At 49.2% G+C, this 21,507-nt stretch overlaps 2 protein-coding genes across 2 annotated transcripts; one reads left to right on the top strand and one right to left on the bottom strand.

The window, feature by feature from the left end:
* The first annotated feature begins 7,759 nt into the window (after window positions 1-7,759).
* On the top strand, window positions 7,760-11,158 carry LOC100826674 (calcium-transporting ATPase 7, plasma membrane-type). The gene has a single exon (XM_003573882.4). The coding sequence runs from the start codon at window positions 7,959-7,961 to the stop codon at window positions 11,034-11,036; it is 3,078 nt and encodes a 1,025-aa protein (XP_003573930.1). The 5' UTR covers window positions 7,760-7,958; the 3' UTR covers window positions 11,037-11,158.
* A 4,232-nt stretch (window positions 11,159-15,390) lies between these two features.
* LOC100826987 (probable histone H2A variant 2) lies at window positions 15,391-17,178 on the bottom strand. The gene is made up of 3 exons (XM_003573883.4): window positions 17,018-17,178; window positions 16,789-16,936; window positions 15,391-15,899 (listed from the first exon to the last, which is right to left on the bottom strand). The coding sequence occupies exons 2-3, from the start codon at window positions 16,909-16,911 to the stop codon at window positions 15,603-15,605; spliced, it is 420 nt and encodes a 139-aa protein (XP_003573931.1). The 5' UTR covers window positions 16,912-16,936; window positions 17,018-17,178; the 3' UTR covers window positions 15,391-15,602.
* Window positions 17,179-21,507: the final 4,329 nt, after the last annotated feature.

Here is a 21,507-nt window from a genome sequence, read left to right as displayed (position 1 = left end):
CACCGGTCGAGAGGGAGTAAAGACGGCCGGATCGTTATCCACACGGTGGGTCAAATACACGCCCTTTACGTGGGAGTACACTGTACACTGAATATGCCTTCTCTCAGCATTCTGACATAGAGAGATTCCCGGCCTTATCCGGTTTCCTCCACAGCTGACGGCGGTGCGCCGACGTGTTCATATGACACACTACGTGACTATGCATGCGCCTGTATACGCGGCCATCGGGAAAGTGTCGCGATCGAGGTGTGGCCGGGACACAGAGACAACACGTTTACTCCTGGTCTCGTACGTATACACGAAAAGGACTTTAAAAAAAGAATGTGCACAACCATATTCAACCAGGCCGTATCTAGGAATTCAAGGCTCTGAAACGAAATTCAGAATGGGGCTTTTTTTATTTTGAACCGTTGTTTTCAATATTTGTTTCGTCTTATGCTTCTCATAACGAGAATCATGCCTCTTATTTTTCAAAGACGGCATTTGAAGAAATAGACAAATAATGCCTTCCTAATTTCTTGTTTTCGTGCCTTCCTAGATTGGTGGATTGCTGTGATGTGGATTGAGAATTCTCGATTAGCCGATTACAGCGGATGAAGGGAAGGCGAGATTGGGCAGAACGGTGAGACGACGGCGGATGGAATCACGGAGAAATATGTTAATATCGCCAAACGAAGACCTGGCCCTACAGCCCTTCCACAGAGTTGTAATCGATGGAGTGTGAAGAATTGGAGATTCCTCATGTACATGAATCAATCGGAAATCGACGGAATCAAGAGGCGTCGTGCCGTTGCGGCTGAGAGTGAATCAATCTATTGTCATTTGACTTCTTCTTTCCTTATTATGTTTGGGATTTTTTTTCTTTTTCTGCTATTAATTAAGAATAGCTAGATTTGGGGGCCCTTAATTTTTGGAGGCCCTGAACATACGCACAGCTTGCTCCTGTCAGTATACGGCCCTAACTGTTTCCTAGCAAATCCTGTACTAAAATAGCCTAGACGGCTAGACGTGAGGAAAAGTGTTGAGAATATAATATATTGTCTAGCTCGGTTTCCATTAGTTCGGACTTTTGATTGAGATTGCTAGTGCATGCAATTCAAAATGGATTTCTCATAAAAAGTGTAGAAAACAGACACACGTATGTACAAGTTGGAGTAACCAGAAAAAGTTTCAATAATGTACATAACTCGCTCGCGCCTTTGATGCATGCATAAAGGCTAAGATTCTATTTGCTGTTCCGAGAAATCGGGCAATAGCTTTGAGAAGACGTTTCGAATATAATGTCCCTTGCCACGCAGGAACCGAGTCGGCAACATGCATGACCGCATGATTAAGGAAGGCAGTTTTAGCTTCTTGTTATTCTTCTTATTTGGATTAATTAAATGTTTTTCTTAAGAGGAAAGAAACTAGCAGGTCATGTACGTTGATACATGATTTAATTAAGTAACGATGGACCTTAGTCGTGGCATGCATCGTGTTCGGCCCGGTGCGAAATGATGCCGCATATACGTATGTATGCGGAGATACTTCCCATGAAATGAATCGGTACGTACATGTAAGCTACTAGGAGGCCTTGAGAAGACTTTGCGAAGACCTGTCGCGGGTATATATTCTAAGTATAGGTAGATCTTACTAGTCATGCATGCAAATCAGAATGGTGGATTAATTGGTGGTTGGGGGCTTGGGGCTACCAAATTTTTTGACAATACGCGGAAGAACTCCACAGTCCACACGCAGATTTGATGAAAATGCTACGCTATACGCTACGTACTCTTGCATGCATGCGACGTAACGTGCATGGTTGACTGCTTTGTAACAAACTTGATTGGTACCTATCGATAGTGCAATTTCCACGCGGATACACAGCAACGCAGTGCTTTGGTTTGTTGCAGGCATTCGCTCCCCTGTAGGAGTATTATTGATTCTTAGAAAACCGTCCGAGATGTACTATATAGTCTATATTATTGGAAAAGAGAGGACCAAGAAACTTTATTGCACATGTTTTGTCGAACTAGCTAGTCTGACTTAAGGGCCAAGAATAAGCATGTATATATGTAGCAATACCTATCTTGGAGACTTGACGTGTGTTTTATTGGTCACCATTACCAACCCAACCAAAAAAGTTCGGCTAGAAAAAAATTGGCCAAGGTTTTTGCCTCACACTGTTTGCCTGATAATAGATGCATTGGGCAATTTCGTATGGATGCATGCAACTTTTGAAATTAAAACCATTCACAGTGTCAAAAAAACCTTTGTGCATTTCATAAATGTACGACCATATACTCCCTCTGTTTTTTTTATCAGGCGTATTGTTTTTGCGATGAATATTAACACAGCGAGGGAGCGTTTTACGGTGAGCTTAGATAGCTACCTGCTCCCGTGCTTTCGAGCATGCAGACCTGGACGAATCCCAACACCCACGAACGGAACTGCCCCTTCATGAGAAAATAATCTTAAGAGACGTGGTCTCTCGAGAGACCCTCCGCATGATATGCCATGTGGATATATTAGCTTTTAAAACTAATCTCAAAGCATCATGAGTGAGAAAAAGAAAAATAATAATCATGATTATAATGCAGTTGATTTCCCACGTATCAAAAGATGGACGTGGTCTTTCAGCCTAGCGGAGAGACCAGGTCTCTTAGGATTATTTTCCCCTTGCATGTATGCAGCCACACGAATAGAAACTACCGATTTTTCCTTCATGCCCGCACCGTTGGTTGCCTACTTTCCCCTTGCATGGACCGGTACGTACGTAGGTGCGCGTCTTACATTTGGAAATTTGGCACAAAAATTTATACGCCTTATAAAAAACAGAGAGAGTACTCTGTTTACATGCGTCCTCACTCGCCACCGTAAGAATGCTTACATTGACACTTACCAAAAGAAAACAATATAAGGGCGCTAATATGCATCACAACCTACTATCATGGCGGTGCGAAAATCACCAAGAATGCACTTAAGTGTGAAACTCTAAGTTAAGCATCAAACCCCGCCACTTTCTCCCTTCTCATGCGCCTTGATGATGGTGATGTTGACGCGAAGCAGTGGCTGCTTCAGCAGGCTCCGGTGGCATTGATGGCAACGAAGTCAGGCTAGCGGTATCGGTAGGACTCGAGCTCGCACTAGATAGATCCTCTCTCGACGGTGGGGAAATCATCCTCATCTGTAGGGTAGGGTTTTTCGACAAAATAAAATTTCGGGTTTTTTATGTTAAGTTAGGGTTAGCATCAACTCCATCTTCTCCACTCTTAGATATATCACCCATTAATTGTTGTGTTGTTATATGTTGCATGAAGAAATATGGTTAGTTAGAATGCAATTTGAGGATTGAGGCGTTGAAGAGATCTCATTATAACGGGTTGACCAACAATGCTTCGGTGCATGGCGTGGGTGCCTCTCTTGCTGCCCAGGAATTTGACGAGTTCTTTGCGGTTTGGGAGCTAGTTCAGGCAGTGGAACTGTCATCGGATGGCGACATCTTCCGATGGAACCTGGACCGATCCAGCATATACATGGCGTCCTCGGCCTACGGCGCTTTCTTCTCGAGGAGAGAGGCCACCCCATGTGCCGACGATCTTTGGAGCTCCAGGGCACCGAGCTGTTGCAAGGTGTTTGTTTGGCTTGCTCTTAGAGGTCGCTGTTAGACGGCGGATCGTTTGAGTCATCGTGGCATGCCGCACCCAGCACATTGTCCCTTCTGCGACCAGAAACCTGAGAACATTTCCCATCTTATGGTCGAGTGTGTCTTCGCTAGGCAGATTTGGGACATTTTTCTCAGGAGATGGCGGCGTCTGGATTTGATGCCGGATGGTCAGCTTGGCTTGATTCAGTGGTGGTCTAGTCTGCCGTTTGGTGACCGACGAATTCGCGGGGACTTCGCTACGGGAATCATTCTCATTTGCTGGTGGTTTTGGCGAGACCGGAATGCGATTGTTTTTGAGGGGGTACATCCGTGCGTGTCGATGGTGGCTCACTCTATTGAGCAGGAGGGTGCCGCTTGGGAGAGTGCTGGCTTCTTTAAGAATAGAATCTCAACTTCTTTTGTAAGGGTGCGTGAGAGTCGCGGACTGTAAGCAAGTAATTCCTAACGCTAAGGCCTCCGGCATGTAACCGCATCGCGGTATTTCTCCTTATTTATATGATACGCCTGCCGAGGCGTATTCTACAAAAAAAATAACGGTTTTATGTGCACCCACTAGACCTTATAGGGAGAATAGGAAACTATGCTGGCTACCGATAGATGGTGGTGGCAAAATGACATTGCCAGTGACAATGACACCCTTGGTTGAGCATGTGTGCAAGAGAAAGGAACATTAAGGTTCGAGGCGAGACGGACTGGACCAAAGGGCGTGTGTCTCATGTCTCTGTCACATCGGACAGTGCGAGCCCCGACATTTTGGATTTGGGGTTAAAACAGTGATAGCACAATTTGGCCTTAAATACTTGATGCATGTGCGTTGCTTCAAAAGTAAGTGATAGTGTCGGGTCAATGGTATATTTAGAAACAGAGGTAGTTGTTTGGTACTCCCCCACCCTTGTAAGCTAGGCGTACAGAAATTTCACGACAAGAACACAAAGAAGAGGAGGCTTGTGGTGTTCCCCTTTTACCCGTATTTTTTTTGAAAGATCTTTTACCCGTACTTAAACTACTAGTACCAAGCGCACATAGGGTCAGAACAAATTGTCTCGTTTGGCATTCCGGCCTATGAATAGGACAGGGTTCGAGCATGGCCAACACTAGAGCTATTTTTGGGAGGAAAAAAGATAAGTTCTATAGGACAACTACTACTTTCGTTTCATAATTCTATATGTAACATTTCGACGAGAATTATGGAACGGAATGAATAGTATACACCGATTGTTCAGAGCAAATAAAAAGCCCACTGTACATGGACGGTGGGAGTAAAATACGCAGAGTTGTAATATTGTTGGGCGATTTATTCTTTACTTTACTCTAGGCAGTTTTAGGTTTTATAATGGTCCAAGTGGGGCCAATTTTATTTGAGCAGAATAAAAACAACCGCGTAACGTGTTATTTTTTATATTTGAAACTACCGCGTAAAACGTGTTATAGCAGTACCACTTGGCACGACGCTGTCCCCCAGCATATTCTTATCGCGCGACGTTGACGTCACGACGTGCGTGCAGCAGAGATACCTGGCGCCTGTTGTGGGTTGAGAAACCCAGTCAAATTACTCTCTGCTGTTCCCAGGTTTATGGGGAAACCGCGTCGATATGGACCGGCCGCGGCCGGATGGCGATCACATTGTGCCCCGCCACGAACCTCACGTAGCTGGCTGTGCGGCTGCCGTCTAGCTTCGCGCGGCAATCGTTCGCGCGTGCTGCCTGCCGGCCTGCCGGCGTGGCCACACGGCGCCGCACGTCGGGCCGGACGCGGCGCCGCGGGCTCTGTTGTCGATGGCGCGCCGACCGGCAGGTCGAGTATGTAGAGTCGTTTTAGGATGGTCGACATCGGTTCGGTTATCCATCCCCGTGCCTTAGCCACTAATTAAGCCGTAGGACTACGTACGTTCTACACTTGCACGTACGTATGTTCCTTCTCGTAGGTTCGAGTAGATCGCTTGCCCTTAATTGTCGGTCGCGCGTGCCGCGTGCTAGATGAACTAGGAAGCGAATTTCATCCAACTATCCAAGGAGAAACCGACATAATTAAGGAATTGAAAACGACGTCCATCCATTTGAGACTTAGCTGTCGCGTATCCATTCGATCGAGACTATAGCGATGTTCGGTCCGCGCGGGTGATCCAGACACAGCCCGACAGCAAAACGCAAACGCAGTTCGCACGGAACGTCGCGATGATGAGCACTTGCAGAAGAGTTATTCTCGACTCTTGAGACTAGATTCTCCAACACAAGGAAACGCAATATCGTGGCAACCGGACTACAACCAACGAAGCACAAACAATTCAGTCACGGTCCCAAAGGAAGGGCATCTCTATACCAACAAAATACATGGGTCTTATTAATTTGCAAACAGGCTTTACATTGTTCGCCAAAACACGCACAAGAAAATTGGGTACATCATCGAGCCAAAACACAGTTGGTCATACGAAAGGAAATATTAAACCAAGTGCATCTTTCCTTCCTTCGCGAAACAGTCTAACCTGATACTTTCCCTCCTGACAAGACCTTGTTACTGAAAAAAAATATTACATGTATGACCCGGCTAATTTTGGACAAATTTGATACACTTAATATGGAACGGAGGGAGTATAACGTATTTTTTTTTCTATCTATCTCTAGACCACGTAGGACTAGTACATGTTGTCAGAGATGCCCTTATGGTTATGGATACACCAAAAGCATTCAAATTTAGTTTTCATGCTTCAGCTGGTATTCTTCGGTTCCAGATATTCTTGGTCATCAAGTGTTATTACCATCTAGATTTGATCCTTCGTCCCATTGAAGGTTGGTGGGAAGGCTCAACACATGTGGCAGCCCAATAGCACAGGAATTGAAAAAGATTTTAAAAAACATAACCATTTTTCTTGAAAAGGTAATAAAAGGGTCTATTATTTTCACAAATGCTTAATTCATATATATTATGTAAAAGCCATTGATTTTGACAAAATTCAAAGGTTTCTTGAAAAGGTATTAAAAGGGTCTATAAAAGCCACTGATTTCGACAATATTCAAAAGATTACCTTTTCCACATTTTTGTTTTTCAAAGTTCTCATATTTTTTAGATTTTTTTAGGAATTTATAGTAAGTGACCAAGACATTTACTACTTCCTCCATCCAGTTTTACGGGCGTTTTTTTTAACTGAGCAGTCTAGTTATTGCAGGCGCAAATGCTCTTCTGCCCATAAACTGACCAAAATACCCCCGTTTCTCTCTCTTCCTCCTGATTCACCGCATTCATATCCAGACTTAGACAAACCGTTTGGCTTCCTGAGACGCCTTCCCTCCCTAGGCTACAGCGAACAGGGAATGCCCAATAACCACATCGATTGCACATACGAGAAGTGAATGCACGCGGACCAAAGTAGTCCAAATCGCTTCCTGCTCAGACTGCCTTGGTACGTGTGAAGAAACTAACACACCCATTAAAAGAGGACGGAAGGAGTATTTTCTAGAAGAATAGTTTCTCACAAATTTCTCCATTGGCTTCTGTTCAAATTATCTGAGTTTCTAAACAAGTTTTTTTTAAATCTCTTGTTTCGATCATTTTTCCCTTTTTAAGATTTTTTTAAAAAAGGAGAGAAACCTCTCAACCTCTACATCGACGGATGCACAGCCATCGTATTATTTACTTTTCTAAGTGAGGCGTCTCCTGTGTGTGGAACCGCTGCCATAATACCGTGTTATTGTCAGGATTCATTCAAGGGACCGAACTTAACAATAAGAAGTTGAGGGGCCAAACTGGAATTTGCCAATAGTTTTTCCCTTTCTTGGATATAAACTATGTACTCCGTAGTTGAGGAATCAAAGCTGACTTTCTTTAGAACTATCACCCTCCATTGTACTTAGAACCGGCTATATGCATGGCGATAGTTTTACTCCGTGGATCCCACATTAGGATGTTTGGCGTAGAGAAGCCCACAGCTCCAACGGTTTTCAGCGTTAATTTCGTCCGTGTTCATCACGAACAAAAGCAAACAGCGTCGACCTCAATGGGAGGGCTCAAGGCAATGACGGTTTCAGTCCGCATCCACGAAGCTTCCTTGTAACTTGCCATGTAGTAGGATATATATACCCAACAAACGACGTTTCTGCAAGTCATCCAAGGCATCAATCCAAGGCATAACCTGGCCTCGAATCTTCTCTGAGCTAGTCCTACGCACGATCGCCGGCCGGCCGGGTCTCCGTTCCTTGAGCTCGATCCTGCCGCACCAATTGATCACATTGATCACAATCCACAGATTGTCTTTTTCTCCAACCGTACGCATCCTTCTTCTTCCTTGGAAATTTGAATCGCTGCTGCTTGAAACGGGATGGAGTGCGCTGACTTCTTGATCACCACGGGCCGTCATCGCTCTTCGTTGTCATCGGCGTGGAAGCCAGCGAAGCAATGGCGCAAGGCGATGAACGTGATCCGGACGTGCCACAGGCTGGCGCGCCTCAGCATTCTCTCCACCGGCATCCTTCCGCGCAGCCCCTCCTACGTCGCCATCAAGATCCACCACGACACCGATTCCGACGCCGACGCCGACGCTGACTCATCCGGCAATGGCACCTCCAAGGCCGCGGTGTTCTCCGTGGCCGCCGACGACGAATCCTTCAAGGGCCTTGTCAAGGAGAAGCGCGAGGACTGCTTCCACCGCCTGGGCGGCGGAGGCGGCATCGCGGCGGTGCTGGGCTCCAACGCGGAGCGCGGCATCCGCGGCGACCCCGGCGACGTGGGCCGGCGCAGGGAGGCCTTCGGCGTGAACACGCACCCGAAGCCCAGGCCCAAGAGGTTCCTGAGCCACGTGTGGGAGGCGCTGAGCGACGTGTTCCTGATCGTGCTCCTGGTGTGCGCCGTGGTGTCGCTGGGGTTCGGCATCAAGGAGCACGGGCTCAAGGACGGGTGGTACGACGGCGTCAGCATCTTCCTGGCGGTCTTCCTCGTGTCCGCCGTCTCCGCCGTCAGCAACCACAGCCAGGCCAAGCGGTTCGCCAAGCTGGCCAGCGAGTCCGACAACGTGTCCGTCACCGTCGTCCGGAACGCACGGAGGCAGGAGGTGTCCATCTTCGAGCTCGTGGTCGGAGATGTGGTGGTCCTCAAGATCGGCGATGGCGTCCCTGCGGACGGGGTGTTTCTGGAAGGGCACGGGCTGCAGGTTGACGAGTCGAGCATGACAGGCGAGCCCCACCCGGTGGAGATCGACGCCGAGAAGAACCCCTTCCTGGCGTCCGGGGTCAAGGTCGTCGACGGCTACGGCCGGATGCTGGTCACCGCTGTGGGCACCGACACGGCCTGGGGCGAGATGATGGGCACCCTCACCAAGGAGCCCACCGACCCGACGCCTCTCCAGGAGCGCCTCGAGCGGCTCACTTCAGCCATCGGCAAGATCGGCGTCGTCGTGGCCGTGCTCGTCTTCATCGTGCTCACCGCGCGCCACTTCACGGGCAGCACCAAAGACGAGCAAGGGAAGCCGATCTTCGACAAGGGACGCGTCACCTTCAACGCCGTCTTCAGCGGTCTCGTGGGGATATTCCAGCAGGCCGTGACCATCATCGTCGTGGCCATCCCCGAGGGGCTCCCGCTGGCCGTGACGCTGACGCTGGCGTTCTCCATGAAGCGGATGGTGAGGGAGCACGCGCTGGTGCGCCGGCTGTCGGCGTGCGAGACCATGGGCTCCGTCACGGCCATCTGCACCGACAAGACCGGCACGCTCACGCTGAACCAGATGAAGGTGACCGAGTTCTGGGTCGGCACTGAGCAGCCGAAAGCCCCCGTGGCGAGAGCCGTCGCTGGGAGCGTGGTCGGCTTGCTGTGCCAGGGAGCCGGGCTCAACACCACCGGCAGCGTGTACAAGCCGGACAACGTGTCGCCGCCGGAGATATCCGGCAGCCCCACGGAGAAGGCGCTGCTGTCGTGGGCCGTGGAGGAGCTAGGCATGGACGCGCACGCGCTCAAGAGGAGCTGCGAGGTGGTTCAGGTGGAGGCGTTCAACTCCGACAAGAAGCGCAGCGGCGTCATGGTCAGGGACAAGGCCACGGGCGCGGTGACCGCGCACTGGAAGGGCGCCGCGGAGATGGTCTTGGTCAACTGTTCAATGTACGTGGACGCGGATGGCGCGGCGCGGCAACTCGGCGCAGAGCAGAGGAGGAGTCTCCAGAAGGTCATCAACGACATGGCAGCGGGCAGCCTCCGGTGCATCGCGTTCGCCTACAAGCAAACCAACGGTGAGCAATCCTCAAAGATCGACGACGAAGGGCTGACATTGCTGGGCTTCGTCGGGTTGAAAGACCCGTGCCGGCCAGAGGTGAAGGCCGCCATTGAAGCTTGCAAGAAGGCTGGCGTGGCCGTCAAGATGGTGACCGGCGACAACATCCTCACAGCCCGCGCGATCGCCAACGAGTGCGGCATCGTGTCCGGCAACGACCCCGAGGGCATCGTCATCGAGGGGCACGAGTTCCGCGCCATGTCGCCGGAGCAGCAGCTGGAGATCGTGGACAGGATCCGCGTCATGGCGCGGTCGCTGCCGTTGGACAAGCTGGTTCTGGTGCAGCGGCTGAAGCAGAAGGGTCACGTGGTGGCCGTGACAGGGGACGGCACCAACGACGCGCCGGCGCTCAAGGAGGCGGACGTCGGGCTGTCGATGGGCGTCCAGGGCACGGAGGTGGCCAAGGAGAGCTCCGACATCATCATCCTCAACGACAACTTCGACACGGTGGTGACGGCCACGCGCTGGGGCCGCTGCGTCTTCAACAACATCCAGAAGTTCATCCAGTTCCAGCTCACCGTCAACGTGGCGGCGCTCGTCATCAACTTCGTGTCGGCCATCACGACGGGCAAGATGCCGCTGTCCACCGTGCAGCTCCTGTGGGTGAACCTCATCATGGACACCATGGGCGCGCTGGCGCTGGCCACGGACACGCCCACCAAGGCGCTCATGGACCGCCCCCCCATCGGCCGCACGGCGCCGCTCATCAGCAACGCCATGTGGCGCAACCTCATGGCGCAGGCCGTGTTCCAGATCGCCGTGCTGCTGGCGCTCCAGTACAGGGGCCGCGACGTCTTCGGCACCGACGACAAGGCCAACGGCACCATGATCTTCAACGCCTTCGTGCTCTGCCAGGTGTTCAACGAGTTCAACGCAAGGGAGATCGAGAAGAAGAACGTCTTCGCCGGGATGCTCAAGAACAGGATGTTCCTCGCCATCATCGCCGTCACGCTCGCCCTGCAGGTGGTCATGGTGGAGGTGCTCACCAGGTTCGCCGGCACCACGAGGCTGGGCTTGGGCCAGTGGGGCGTCTGCCTCGCCATCGCCGCCATGTCGTGGCCCATCGGCTGGGCCGTCAAGTTCATCCCCGTGCCGGACCGGACTCTCCACCAGATCCTCACAAGCCGGAAACTCTCATGATTCATTTGATTCTGCATTGTTCATATTTGACATAGCTTTTAGGAGATTCTTTGATACATTGTGTATTACTATATAATTCGCCGAATCTTAATAATATATGTAAGTACTTGTTTTGTTCATCAGTATTTCTGAGATCGTCCATTCAGAGCTAGCTGGCTTCAGTTCTGCAAGAACCGATGTCGCAGTAGTTTATACAGATTGGGTTTTCAGACCAAAACATGGCAAGTTGCCTGCATTATGCATCTATCCATCCATCCATCCATGTGTAATACTATGATGGATGGAATACATGTGAACAGTAAACGCGTCTGATATATTATTCCAAGCACGAAACGGGGCCAGCCGGCCAGGAATAACAATTTGACCAAGCGAACAAGCTGCATGACACCTGAATGTCAGCCTGGATCCGTCTAATCTCGATTTTCTGGCTGTCAGTCCCGCGTTTCGAAATAATTCTAGCTGTCAGTCATAACTCATAAGGTAGTGTCCTTCTAGATGTTCAACATGTTCGGTCGTTTTTAGGTGCCAAGCTCTGAAACTAAGCCTAGACAATTAATATTTTCCGAATGTTTCTTCAAGAGTACCGCTTTTGCGATTTGATTGGGTTTCGTCTTTCCTTGTGTCTGTACACATGCTTAGATCTTGGCCTACATCTTCCATCATTCCGGAATCAAGCTTTTGACAATTTTCTGGCCCGCATCAGTTCCTTCCTATCTTCTCTGCAAGCATCCATCTTGTCATTATCCATCAAGTTGGTGAGAATGAGTCCTGTAATATTTTGTTCTTTAAGTTTGGGGAAGAATTAAAATTGCATCTTCTTTCAGAAGCTGTTGACGAGTAAGGTGAACCTTGTCTGTAAAAAGGTAATCCTAGACGCAATAATAGATAATTTATACCTATCCCATTAACAATTTAGACTTGAGGGCTAATTCAATACACACCCCTTCTCAAATTTAGAAGGGAAGGACGGTCTTTTCATGAATTTTTTCTTTTTCCTTTTGCTCTCCGGTCGCCTAATCTTTTTCTTTCTCCTGCCTCCTTTCTCTCTCGCAAGGTATCTGATGACTCAAGTATTATTTCGACGATCCATCCGGTGAGATTGTGCGGAATTGTGTCTACTGCGACACTGTTAAATTTTGTCTCGATCCAACGGTGAAATCTCTGGCCAAATCGAAAACACCAAGTGTTGTTCGGATTACTCGCGGCCGTGCGTCACAGCACAAATGACTAACTTGTTCGCATGTTTCCCGTTGATTCAATCATTATTTCGACGATCCCTTTGGTGGAACTGTGCGGAATTGTGTCTGATTCCACGATGTCAAATTTCGTGACGATCCACCGGTGGAATCCCCAGAAACCTTCAAAACACCGAGTGTTGTTTGAATTTCTTGCGATCCTGCGAGACAGCACAAACGTCCTACTTGTTCACATGTTTCCCGCTTCCTCAAGAACGATTTCGCCGATCCTTTCGGTGATATTGTGCGGAATTTTGTCCACCACTACCATGTAAAATTTCGTTGCGATCCAACAGTGGAATATTCAGAAAACTGCAATACACCGAGTGACGTTTGGATTTCTCGCGGCCGTGCAGGACAGAACAAACATCCGACTTGTTCGCATGTTTCCCGTTGGATCAAGAAATATTTCGCTGATCCCTTCGGTGGGATTGTGCGGAATTGTGTCTATTACAGTCTCGTGAAATTTCGACGCGATCCAACGGTGCAATCTCCAGCAAAAAATCAAAAACACCGAGTGCTGTTCGGAGCCAGGTGGAAGGGATAGAAGAAAATATTATTTAATGTTCATCATATGCCCTTTTTAATGAAAGGGTACGGAGTGATCTGAATCGTCCTTATGTTTTCGTTGAGGAGAAAGGGGTTTATTGAATCAGAAGTCTTTAGACTTTAAGACTCAGTGTTACATGTAAAAGAACAGCAAATTTCTGGTACGCGTCAAACTATAATTAGGCAACCAACTCAAATCTTGTGTCCAGCCATATATTGAAAGTTTCAACAGGTAAATTGAATGGCAAGCACAAACTGTGCAAGCAGTTCAAGTGTGTAACTATGCCGCTGCGGTAGCTGCCGGTGGGCAAGAATTAAATCACGATAACCAAATGACTTCCAGAGTATCACCGGGAGTCGTCATTTGACAGGTACAGCAACAAAACCACAGAGACAAGATCAGTCAGTAGCTACCAGCACAACCGATCCCATCGAGCGGTTTGGAGAACGCTCCAGAATTTAAGGAACTAAACGGTCCTGAATTTTGAGAAATGTCCGAGTAGCTGGAAAGGTAAGCACCTCTCTACGAGCGAGGAGCCATTCCTAAGATACCCTGCGGAATGCTCAAGAGGCTTTACTATTTTTCTTTAAGATTCTAATGGCGGAATGATAGTCAATAAAAAAGCATTGCTTAATAAAGTGGAGTATTCTCGATCATCTTAAGGATCAAGGAAGGATATAAACATAAGATCGCCATGTCAAGAACATTGCTTTACTTAGCAAATAGTTGTTTAAACTTCTGTGTGAGGATAGTCTCTTCAAGATCAGTTTTGGGATAATTGTTGGGAGGAGGGCTCTTCAAGATTAGTATCCCACCCATTTTCATATCGTTTGAAACAAACATTTTTTACATCTGGTTCCGATGAACGAATAATCATTAAATCCTCCTCCAGAGTTAGTAAACTAGGAGTCTAGGAGTAGCTATTTAATCGTATGAACAATGTTCACCTCTCTATACTCTATAGGGCGGGATAAGTTTCATTGAACCATGCATCAAACTGGTATCTTTATCTGCCTCGGATGTACTCCTTCCGTTCCTAAATACTTGTCGTGGTTTTAATGCAAAATTGCATTAAAACCACGACAAGTATTTAGGAAGGGAGAAGTATCTATCTCAAACAAAGAGTTGTGGAAACCGGAAGTATTACTGTAATCAGGATCTTCCGTTGGTATTCACGTTGAGGGGTTATTTAACTACAAACAACCTGCTTGAACTTGGCATGGTACTACGAAAAAAAATGTGTTTTTGTAATGCGGATGAGACTACTTGGCATGGTACTACCATGCGAACTAGAAAAGGCTTTGCATTTTGAGGGGTTACTTTGTAACAAAAAGGGGAACTACCCGAACACCAACAAAGAGAAAAAAAAAACGAATTCGTCGCAAAAAAAGAAAGAAAGAAAACGAATTCAAATAGGCACTAGATTTCCCAAGCAAGTGTCCTAAAACTAGAAGATCTGACCCATATTCCATACTTGATTTTTGTGAAGGCACTAGTCGTATGCCTATTTAGCAAATCTGAAGGCATGCCTACTTTGTGACATTTAATCGATGATTCCACCAGATATTGCGCTGTGTATCCTTTAGAACGAAAGGATGAAGTTGTGATCAATTTTAGAGGTCTTATGCAAATTCATATCCCTGCTTTGTGGAGTGTCATAGCACCTCCTAGAGTTCAAGTTTTTCTTTGGTTGGTCTCTTATAACGATCATGACTGGAGATAACTTGAAGAAGAGAAACACTAAAAAGTCTGAACAACATTATGAGTTCTATTCTGATTTAGAAACAGTTCATATCTTCTTTTTTGAGTGTGTAGTCGCTAAGCAAATCTGGAGAGATGTTTCTCCCTTTCTCCAACGAAACTTAGGCACTGATATGTTTTCTATCTCTATCTCCTGGATTGCCTCTAAGCTGCTAGCTAATGTGTTATGGAGTTTGTGGAAATTTAGCAATAATATGATTTTTAACCACCATCCTTGGTCTGACATCAGATAGGTCTAGCGAGTAGTGACTTATTTTGCAGTCACTCGAGAAATGGATGATTTTGTTCAAAGATCATATGCTATATCAGGTTAACACGTTTTGTTCCCAGGTCACAACATTGCTGTCGGCACCTCATCTCCTGCCAAGCTGAAAACTGTCATGAACCTTTTGGGTTTTCCTATTTTCATGACCTAGAAACCAAACGACTATATCATACATCAGGTAGCAGATTGCCTCTTTGCGTTTGTGGAGAAATAAAAAAAGCCGGTGGTGAACTGCTGTTTCGCTTACTGATGCAACTAGCAGGCTCCTTGGAAATTCACCTCAGCAGCCTGGATCACGGCAGCTTCTCCTAACTCCTAAGCCGACCCTGCCATCGGACATTCACCAAGGACCATCTGCCAGAGGGCTGGCGCCTCCCAGGTCACCACCTCACCTTCTCCTCCCACACTAGTTTACAGGTAGAGGTTCGATCAGAGCAGAGAGGCCCTGTACGGCTGTACTGGATAGCAGGCACAAATTATGAAATTTTGAAGGGGGTGAAAAGATTCAGCCTTCACCATAAAGACAATATCATCCTGGCCATCCACCAAGACAAATAGCAACGGATTAGACAAGTCTTTCATCAACATACGGAATTGCAGTTCCACATCACGATTACATCTGCTGCGAAGTCTTTCCCTAATAAGCTAGCCCCATCACGAATCCAGCAACAACTAATTAAGTTCAGGTTCTGACAAACACAACATAACAGGGGTCACACGAAGATACACAAACACTTAAGGACAGTGCGTTGCATTCACTCCTTGGAAGTCTTGTTGATGAGGGACTTGTGGATGTGAGGGATGACACCACCACCAGCGATGGTGCCCTTGATGAGGGTGTCAAGCTCCTCATCTCCACGGATGGCGAGCTGCAGGTGGCGCGGGGTGATACGCTTCACCTTGAGATCCTTGCTGGCATTGCCGGCCAGCTCCAGGACCTCAGCAGTCAGGTACTCAAGGATTGCTGCGGAGTACACGGCAGCAGTAGCGCCAACACGGCCGTTTGCAGAGACCCTCTGCTTGAGCTGCCTGTGGATACGTCCCACTGGGAACTGCATTATAACAATCATAGAAGCAGGTCAGCGGACTGTCACAAACGAAGACAAGATATTACTAACATATCCATACAATCATAGAAATATATGAACAGCAGCAAACATTAGGAATGCAAAAGATGTCATTTGTGTACAATCCATCAACACAGTACTAGAATGCTAGCACAGACTTCTGCTACATGTTTCAGGTGGATGATGGCATTGGCTTGACACTGAACTGTCTACAGCGTTAGCATTCAGCCTAGTAAACATCAAAGAATGCACCCTCTCAAACAGATAGGTGAGCCAAGTACACAGCGATTCATACATCACAAGAAGGCATACATGATGTGCAGCAAACGTTAATTCTAAGAAAGATGTCCTAACAAGTAACAGCAAGCGCGCATAGGCTTAAAACAAACTCATGCACTAGTTAACTCAGGTGAATACTGCCTCTCCTTGGTACTGAAGCCTTCTAATGTACTGCAATTAGAACTACCAAATAAACCGGAGAATAACGACGCTATACATCACCGAAGCCACGTCAAAATAAACACGGCACAGAATACAACGATGGCTAACAGGTTCCATGTCAGATTAATCGCGCAACGACAGAGCCCTCGCATAAACTAACTAAACAGGGGTAAAGTACCTAAATGAAAGGGCTAATCTAACAGCTCGCGTGCTCAGGACGACTAAATTCGAAGGGTCAAAAACTGATTTCGCAACAACACCGAATTGACGAAGGAAGCCTGCAACCCTAGATCCGTAGCCAGGAACTGCGAACGAACTTACAGATCTAACAAATCGCAGGCATAAACAACAAAATTACCCATCAAGATAGATCTCAGAATCAAATCATATTAACGGTAACAAAGGGAGAGGGGGAAAAGGAGCTCGGATTAACCTGGATCCCGGCGCGGGAGGAGCGGGAAACCGGCGCCTTCTTCTTGTCCTTATCGGCGGCGGCGGCGCCCTTGGCCGCCGTAGTCTTCGCCGCAAGCAGACCCTTTCCGCCCTTCCCCGCCATCTCTCTCCTCAGCAGCAACTCCTACCTGCACAGCAAGATACCACGAGATCTGTAAGAACGAAAGAGGCAGACCTCAAACTCAGACATCCAAAACGCTCCGCCTTACCTTTCTCTCTCTCTCGATCTCGAGCAGCGGCTTGCCTGTAACTGACGAAGGCTTGCGTGCTCTTCTACCCTTCCTCTTCTTCCTGTAGTGCGCCCGTGTATTTATTTCGGAAGGAGGCCGGGGGGCGGGGATTGGGTTTTTGGGGGGGAAACAGGCGAATTTTCGCGCCCGCTGCAGTTCTTTTGGGGTTTTGAACCCCGCGCGCGGGGAGGTGTGAAATTTTGGCGGCGGATTGAAAAAACTGGAAAATAAAGCGGAAAACTGGCCGCCGTTTCGATCTGAGATGAGCTGAATAAAAGTACAGCTCTGGCAGTTCTGCCCAAGTCCGCTCGGGCATATTATGGTATGGGCTTTTGGACCTGGCCCGTCCTAAACACGATGGATCTATTTATCGGCAGCCTGACTATACTTTTGTTTGTCTTGGGCCTAGATTTGATCCCATGATTGGGTCTGTCACGTTTTCTAGAGCTCTAGACTCGTTTTTTTCAAGTAGGAGTCACGATGGCCTGGACAGCAAAAAGGGAAACACAGCTTTCTTCTCTTTCCAATTTCTTTTTCTCTCTCTTCAATCAATCATTTATCAAAATAAAATTTTCAGTTTGGACCCACATGGCATACTCATTTTTTCATTAAACTATCTTCTCATCTATACCAATATGTTAAATTAGAGTTGGTGGTGATGGTACGGGCGTCGCGGTACGTCATTTCACCGAAATTACGAATCTGTCACGGAAAAATTACACCTTTGTGCCACTGCCCGTCCCAACCACGCACGAGTCGTGACCCGAATCATTTTTCTTTCTTCTTTTTCTCGCTACTTCGTCGAATTCCTTCCCTCTCGCTCTTGTCCCCCTCCGCTCCTCTTCATCTCCGTGTCCACTTCCACCTCGTCGACGCTGCCTCCCCTTGCTCCCGCACTAGCGCTGACTCCACCTGCTCACGCCGTCGACCTCCCCTCTGCCTCGCTCGCCCCGCCTCTGCTCCGTGCATGCTGCCCTCCAGCGCCACTGCCTCCCACTGCAGCTCAACCCAGCAACCCCATGTTTCCACCGGCCCATCTCCACCAGTGATCGAGGCAAACAGGCCGGGGAGTGAGAGGCACCCAGATCCAAACTACACCCCCTCCTCTCTCCAGATCTCGCATCCTCTCCAGGCCAACAGAAAGGCAAGTGATAGATACGTCACCGGCCTCTTTTCTCCTCGGAGGAGCAATGCCAAGTCGGTAGTCGTGTTCTGGGTCGAGGCCATGGCTACTCCGCGGGCTGCAACAGGACAAGGGAAGACCGGTGTCGTCTTCGGAGTTGCGGGCTGCTACGGGACAAGGGAAGGGCTGCCATCGCCGGCGTCGTCTTCAGAGTTGAAGGCGCACGGAACGAGGCCAGCGTCCCTGAGAGCAGCAGGCCATCCCCATCGATTTCTCTTGTGCCACATACCGATCTTGAACTCGCTGACGCCTCCCTGGTAACCGTTGGGCAGCAGCAGCAACTGAAGCAGCAAAACGTTTGGGTCGGCCATGGACACAAGGAGATACGAGGGCAGCTAGGCCTGGACAAAAAGATCGAAGTTCGATAATCTTATTGAACGCTCGCTAACTCGGTTCGTTAAGGGCTCGGTTCGTTAACTAAAGAACCAAATAGGACTTCCTTTTCAGATCGTTAACCTTAACGATCTTAACAAGCGAGCTCGGCGAGCGCTCGTTAAGCTCGTTAGCGAGCTCGTCTCGTACATCACATGTGAAACTTATTTTGCTATTGAAATTGTGTTGTTATTTCTCTTTTGTTGTGTTATTTCAAATCTTTATAGCGTTGTTTAACTTTTGATATATTTTGTTTGCTGGCAGCGGCGGCGGAGTGCGCAAGAAGCGAGAGGGGAGAGGAAGATGAAGAGTGCGAGGAGTGCGAAGGGATTTTTACCCTCGCCCTCCCCCTGTTATTTATACTTACAGCGTAGTAATGGGGCGCAGATCCCCCGCGCCCACTACCTCAGTGGCTAACGGGAAGATTGCGCACGATTTGGGGGCAGTTACTCCCATCAAAGCGCACACTTGCTTACCGCGCGGTGTGGCGCTGAGAATCCCGCAAGATCCGGGAGGATAAGTGTCTGCGTGGGAACCGAAATTCCCCTCTTAATGGCTTTGTCGGCGTTACTGTCCGATGGGACGGCACGCTCGCCTCAAAAAGCGCAACGGCAGTAACTCGGGTCTTATCCCCCCGTTATTTTAGAAGAACCCAGATTACAAGCAACAGGTGGCATCAAGGTCGGCAGAAGGGAATTTTCCACTGTCGGCCATGGAGGAGAAGAAATCTCGACCAGGGCCTGGACAAGCATGCTGACCCGGAATGTCGGAATGGATTGGTCTCCGCTAGAAGAACTTGGGGTTGTCTCGGCATCCTTCTCGGCTAAGCCCAAGTAGGCTTTGGTGGTTTGTCTTTGGGAAACTGTCGTAGCCCGACATCTTTGTTTGCCGAACCACAACAGCTTCGGGGACTAGTGTCGGGGGAATGACCCCGGGTAGGGTCATGAGGACACAACTCTAGCCGAGATGACGGAGGCAAAGCCGGCACGGTAATGTATGCCGGCATCGTAATGTCAAACTAGCACTAAGCCGGCATCCTGAGCATATGCCGGCATGACTATCTTGTCTTATGAGTTTGCAGGATAAGGACGAGCACCTTGATCTCGGCGATGGCCGAGATCTCTCAACGGTCTTATCCTGACCACGCGGTGCAGACTAAATCAGCGACATCATTGTCTCAGAAAAGCAGCCAATGCTTACGTACCGGCGCCAGGCGACTGCAGAGAGGAAGCATCGAAAGAGAATCTCTGACGGAAGCCGGCAGAGGATAGCGGTACTTTCTGCAGGGTGCCAAGGAAAAGTAAAGTTGTCTTGTCCCCTACGGTGCCACCGGGAGGGAACCAAGCCGCGTGCCCGGCGGGGCCCAAGGAAGATGACGTTAGAACTCGGCCCACATGTCAGTGTGACATGGGCGGCCTATAAATAGAACCTTACCCCTCTATAGAAAGGGACAGGTGCACTTAGACATTTAGGGTTTTTCCCCTTCTTCTCCTCTTCCTCCAGAATACAGCTCAAGGAGCGCCATTGTAGAGCTTGTCTATCCCGGCTAATACAAGAAAGCAGGAGTAGGAGTCTTACCTCAGCAAGAGGGCTCCGAACCTGGGTAAATCTGTGTGTGCTTGCTTGATTTGTGCGTGTTTCTCTTCACGTCCTCCCTCCTCCGGATCCTCCATCAACCATCAGCCCCGAGTTAAGCCATCCTATGGCATCTGCCGTGACACCACCAGACAGTTGGCGCCCACCGTGGGGCCAGCAGCGGCGCTGGCCGGAGTTTTCATCCGGACGGGAAGTTTCCTCGTCACCGGAGAGCGTGTGGTCTCCGCTTTGGTCCAGAGATTCGGCTCTCTGGGCTTCATCGACAACAACGCGAGCTGCTTCAACGGCGCACCGCTTCCCTGCGCAGGCTGCTTCATCAACTTCCGCATGCATGAGTTTTATGTTGCTACTGACAGTCCCTACAGGTACCCAGAGCAGGTGGTGATGGCCGAAAATCCCCCCGCCATTTGCACGGTTCGCGGCCGGCACGCCGACGGCCCCGCTGACCGTGTGGAGGTCATGGTGATGGCTCATGGCGTCGAGGAGGGAAGGGACGCTGCAGGAAGTGGCGCGGTCCCAACCAAGTCCGGCAGAACAGTGAAGCTCCCCTTGGAGAAGCCGGAGAACATCGCCGCTCAGGCCGGCACATCGGCCCTGCCGCCGAAGCCAACTCAGATCCAGGCCTCCATCGAACGGCTGACCGCGCCGGTAGCGTCGAACGCTAACCCGGCGTAGCTGCAGGCGGAGTTGGAGTTGGAGAGACAGAAGCTGCTAGAGGAAGCAGTCGACGTCGCTCACGCTCGTCAATAGCTCGACCTCTCGCTCCATGAGTATAACAAAGCTCATGGCCTTAGTTCGACTGCATTTACTAACCCCAGCAGAGTTGGGGAAGTGTGTAACCGCGGCAAGAACTTGAATGCCGAGATGACAAGAGATGGCAGGGGTGCGCCAGCAGTGCCGGCAAGTTTTGCCTCGGCACTGAAACCGAAATACAATACCGCTGTCAAAAATCTCAGGGCTGCCGAGGCTGCGGCTGAGGAGTTGCCGAATCTTACGGGAGAGGCACTCGGCAGCAGCAGCTGCGTGTGAAAGAGCTGCTCCAAACAGCTAACGAGCAGAATGAGGCGTATATGAGAATGCACGGCAAACCCGGCACATCTCAGATTATTCACTCGGCTGCAGATGCTGGTGGCCGCGTTGACAAGCAAGCGTCCTCACTTGGTGGCAAACGGGACAAAAACGTTAACTCTGGCCGGGATAAACAGTTGGAGCGTTATGACCCGGCCCTGGCCGAAAAACAGATGGTCAGGAGGGTTGATGACAGCCAAAGTGGTCTGCGTCCCGGCAATAATCGCCGAGACCAACCGGAGCGTTACTC

The sequence above is a fragment of the Brachypodium distachyon genome, chromosome 3 (assembly GCF_000005505.3).
Source record: "Brachypodium distachyon strain Bd21 chromosome 3, Brachypodium_distachyon_v3.0, whole genome shotgun sequence".
In the NCBI taxonomy this organism is placed as follows: domain Eukaryota; kingdom Viridiplantae; phylum Streptophyta; class Magnoliopsida; order Poales; family Poaceae; genus Brachypodium; species Brachypodium distachyon.
Note: the sequence above shows the minus strand (reverse complement) of the source record. Positions and strands in the feature narration are given on the sequence as shown.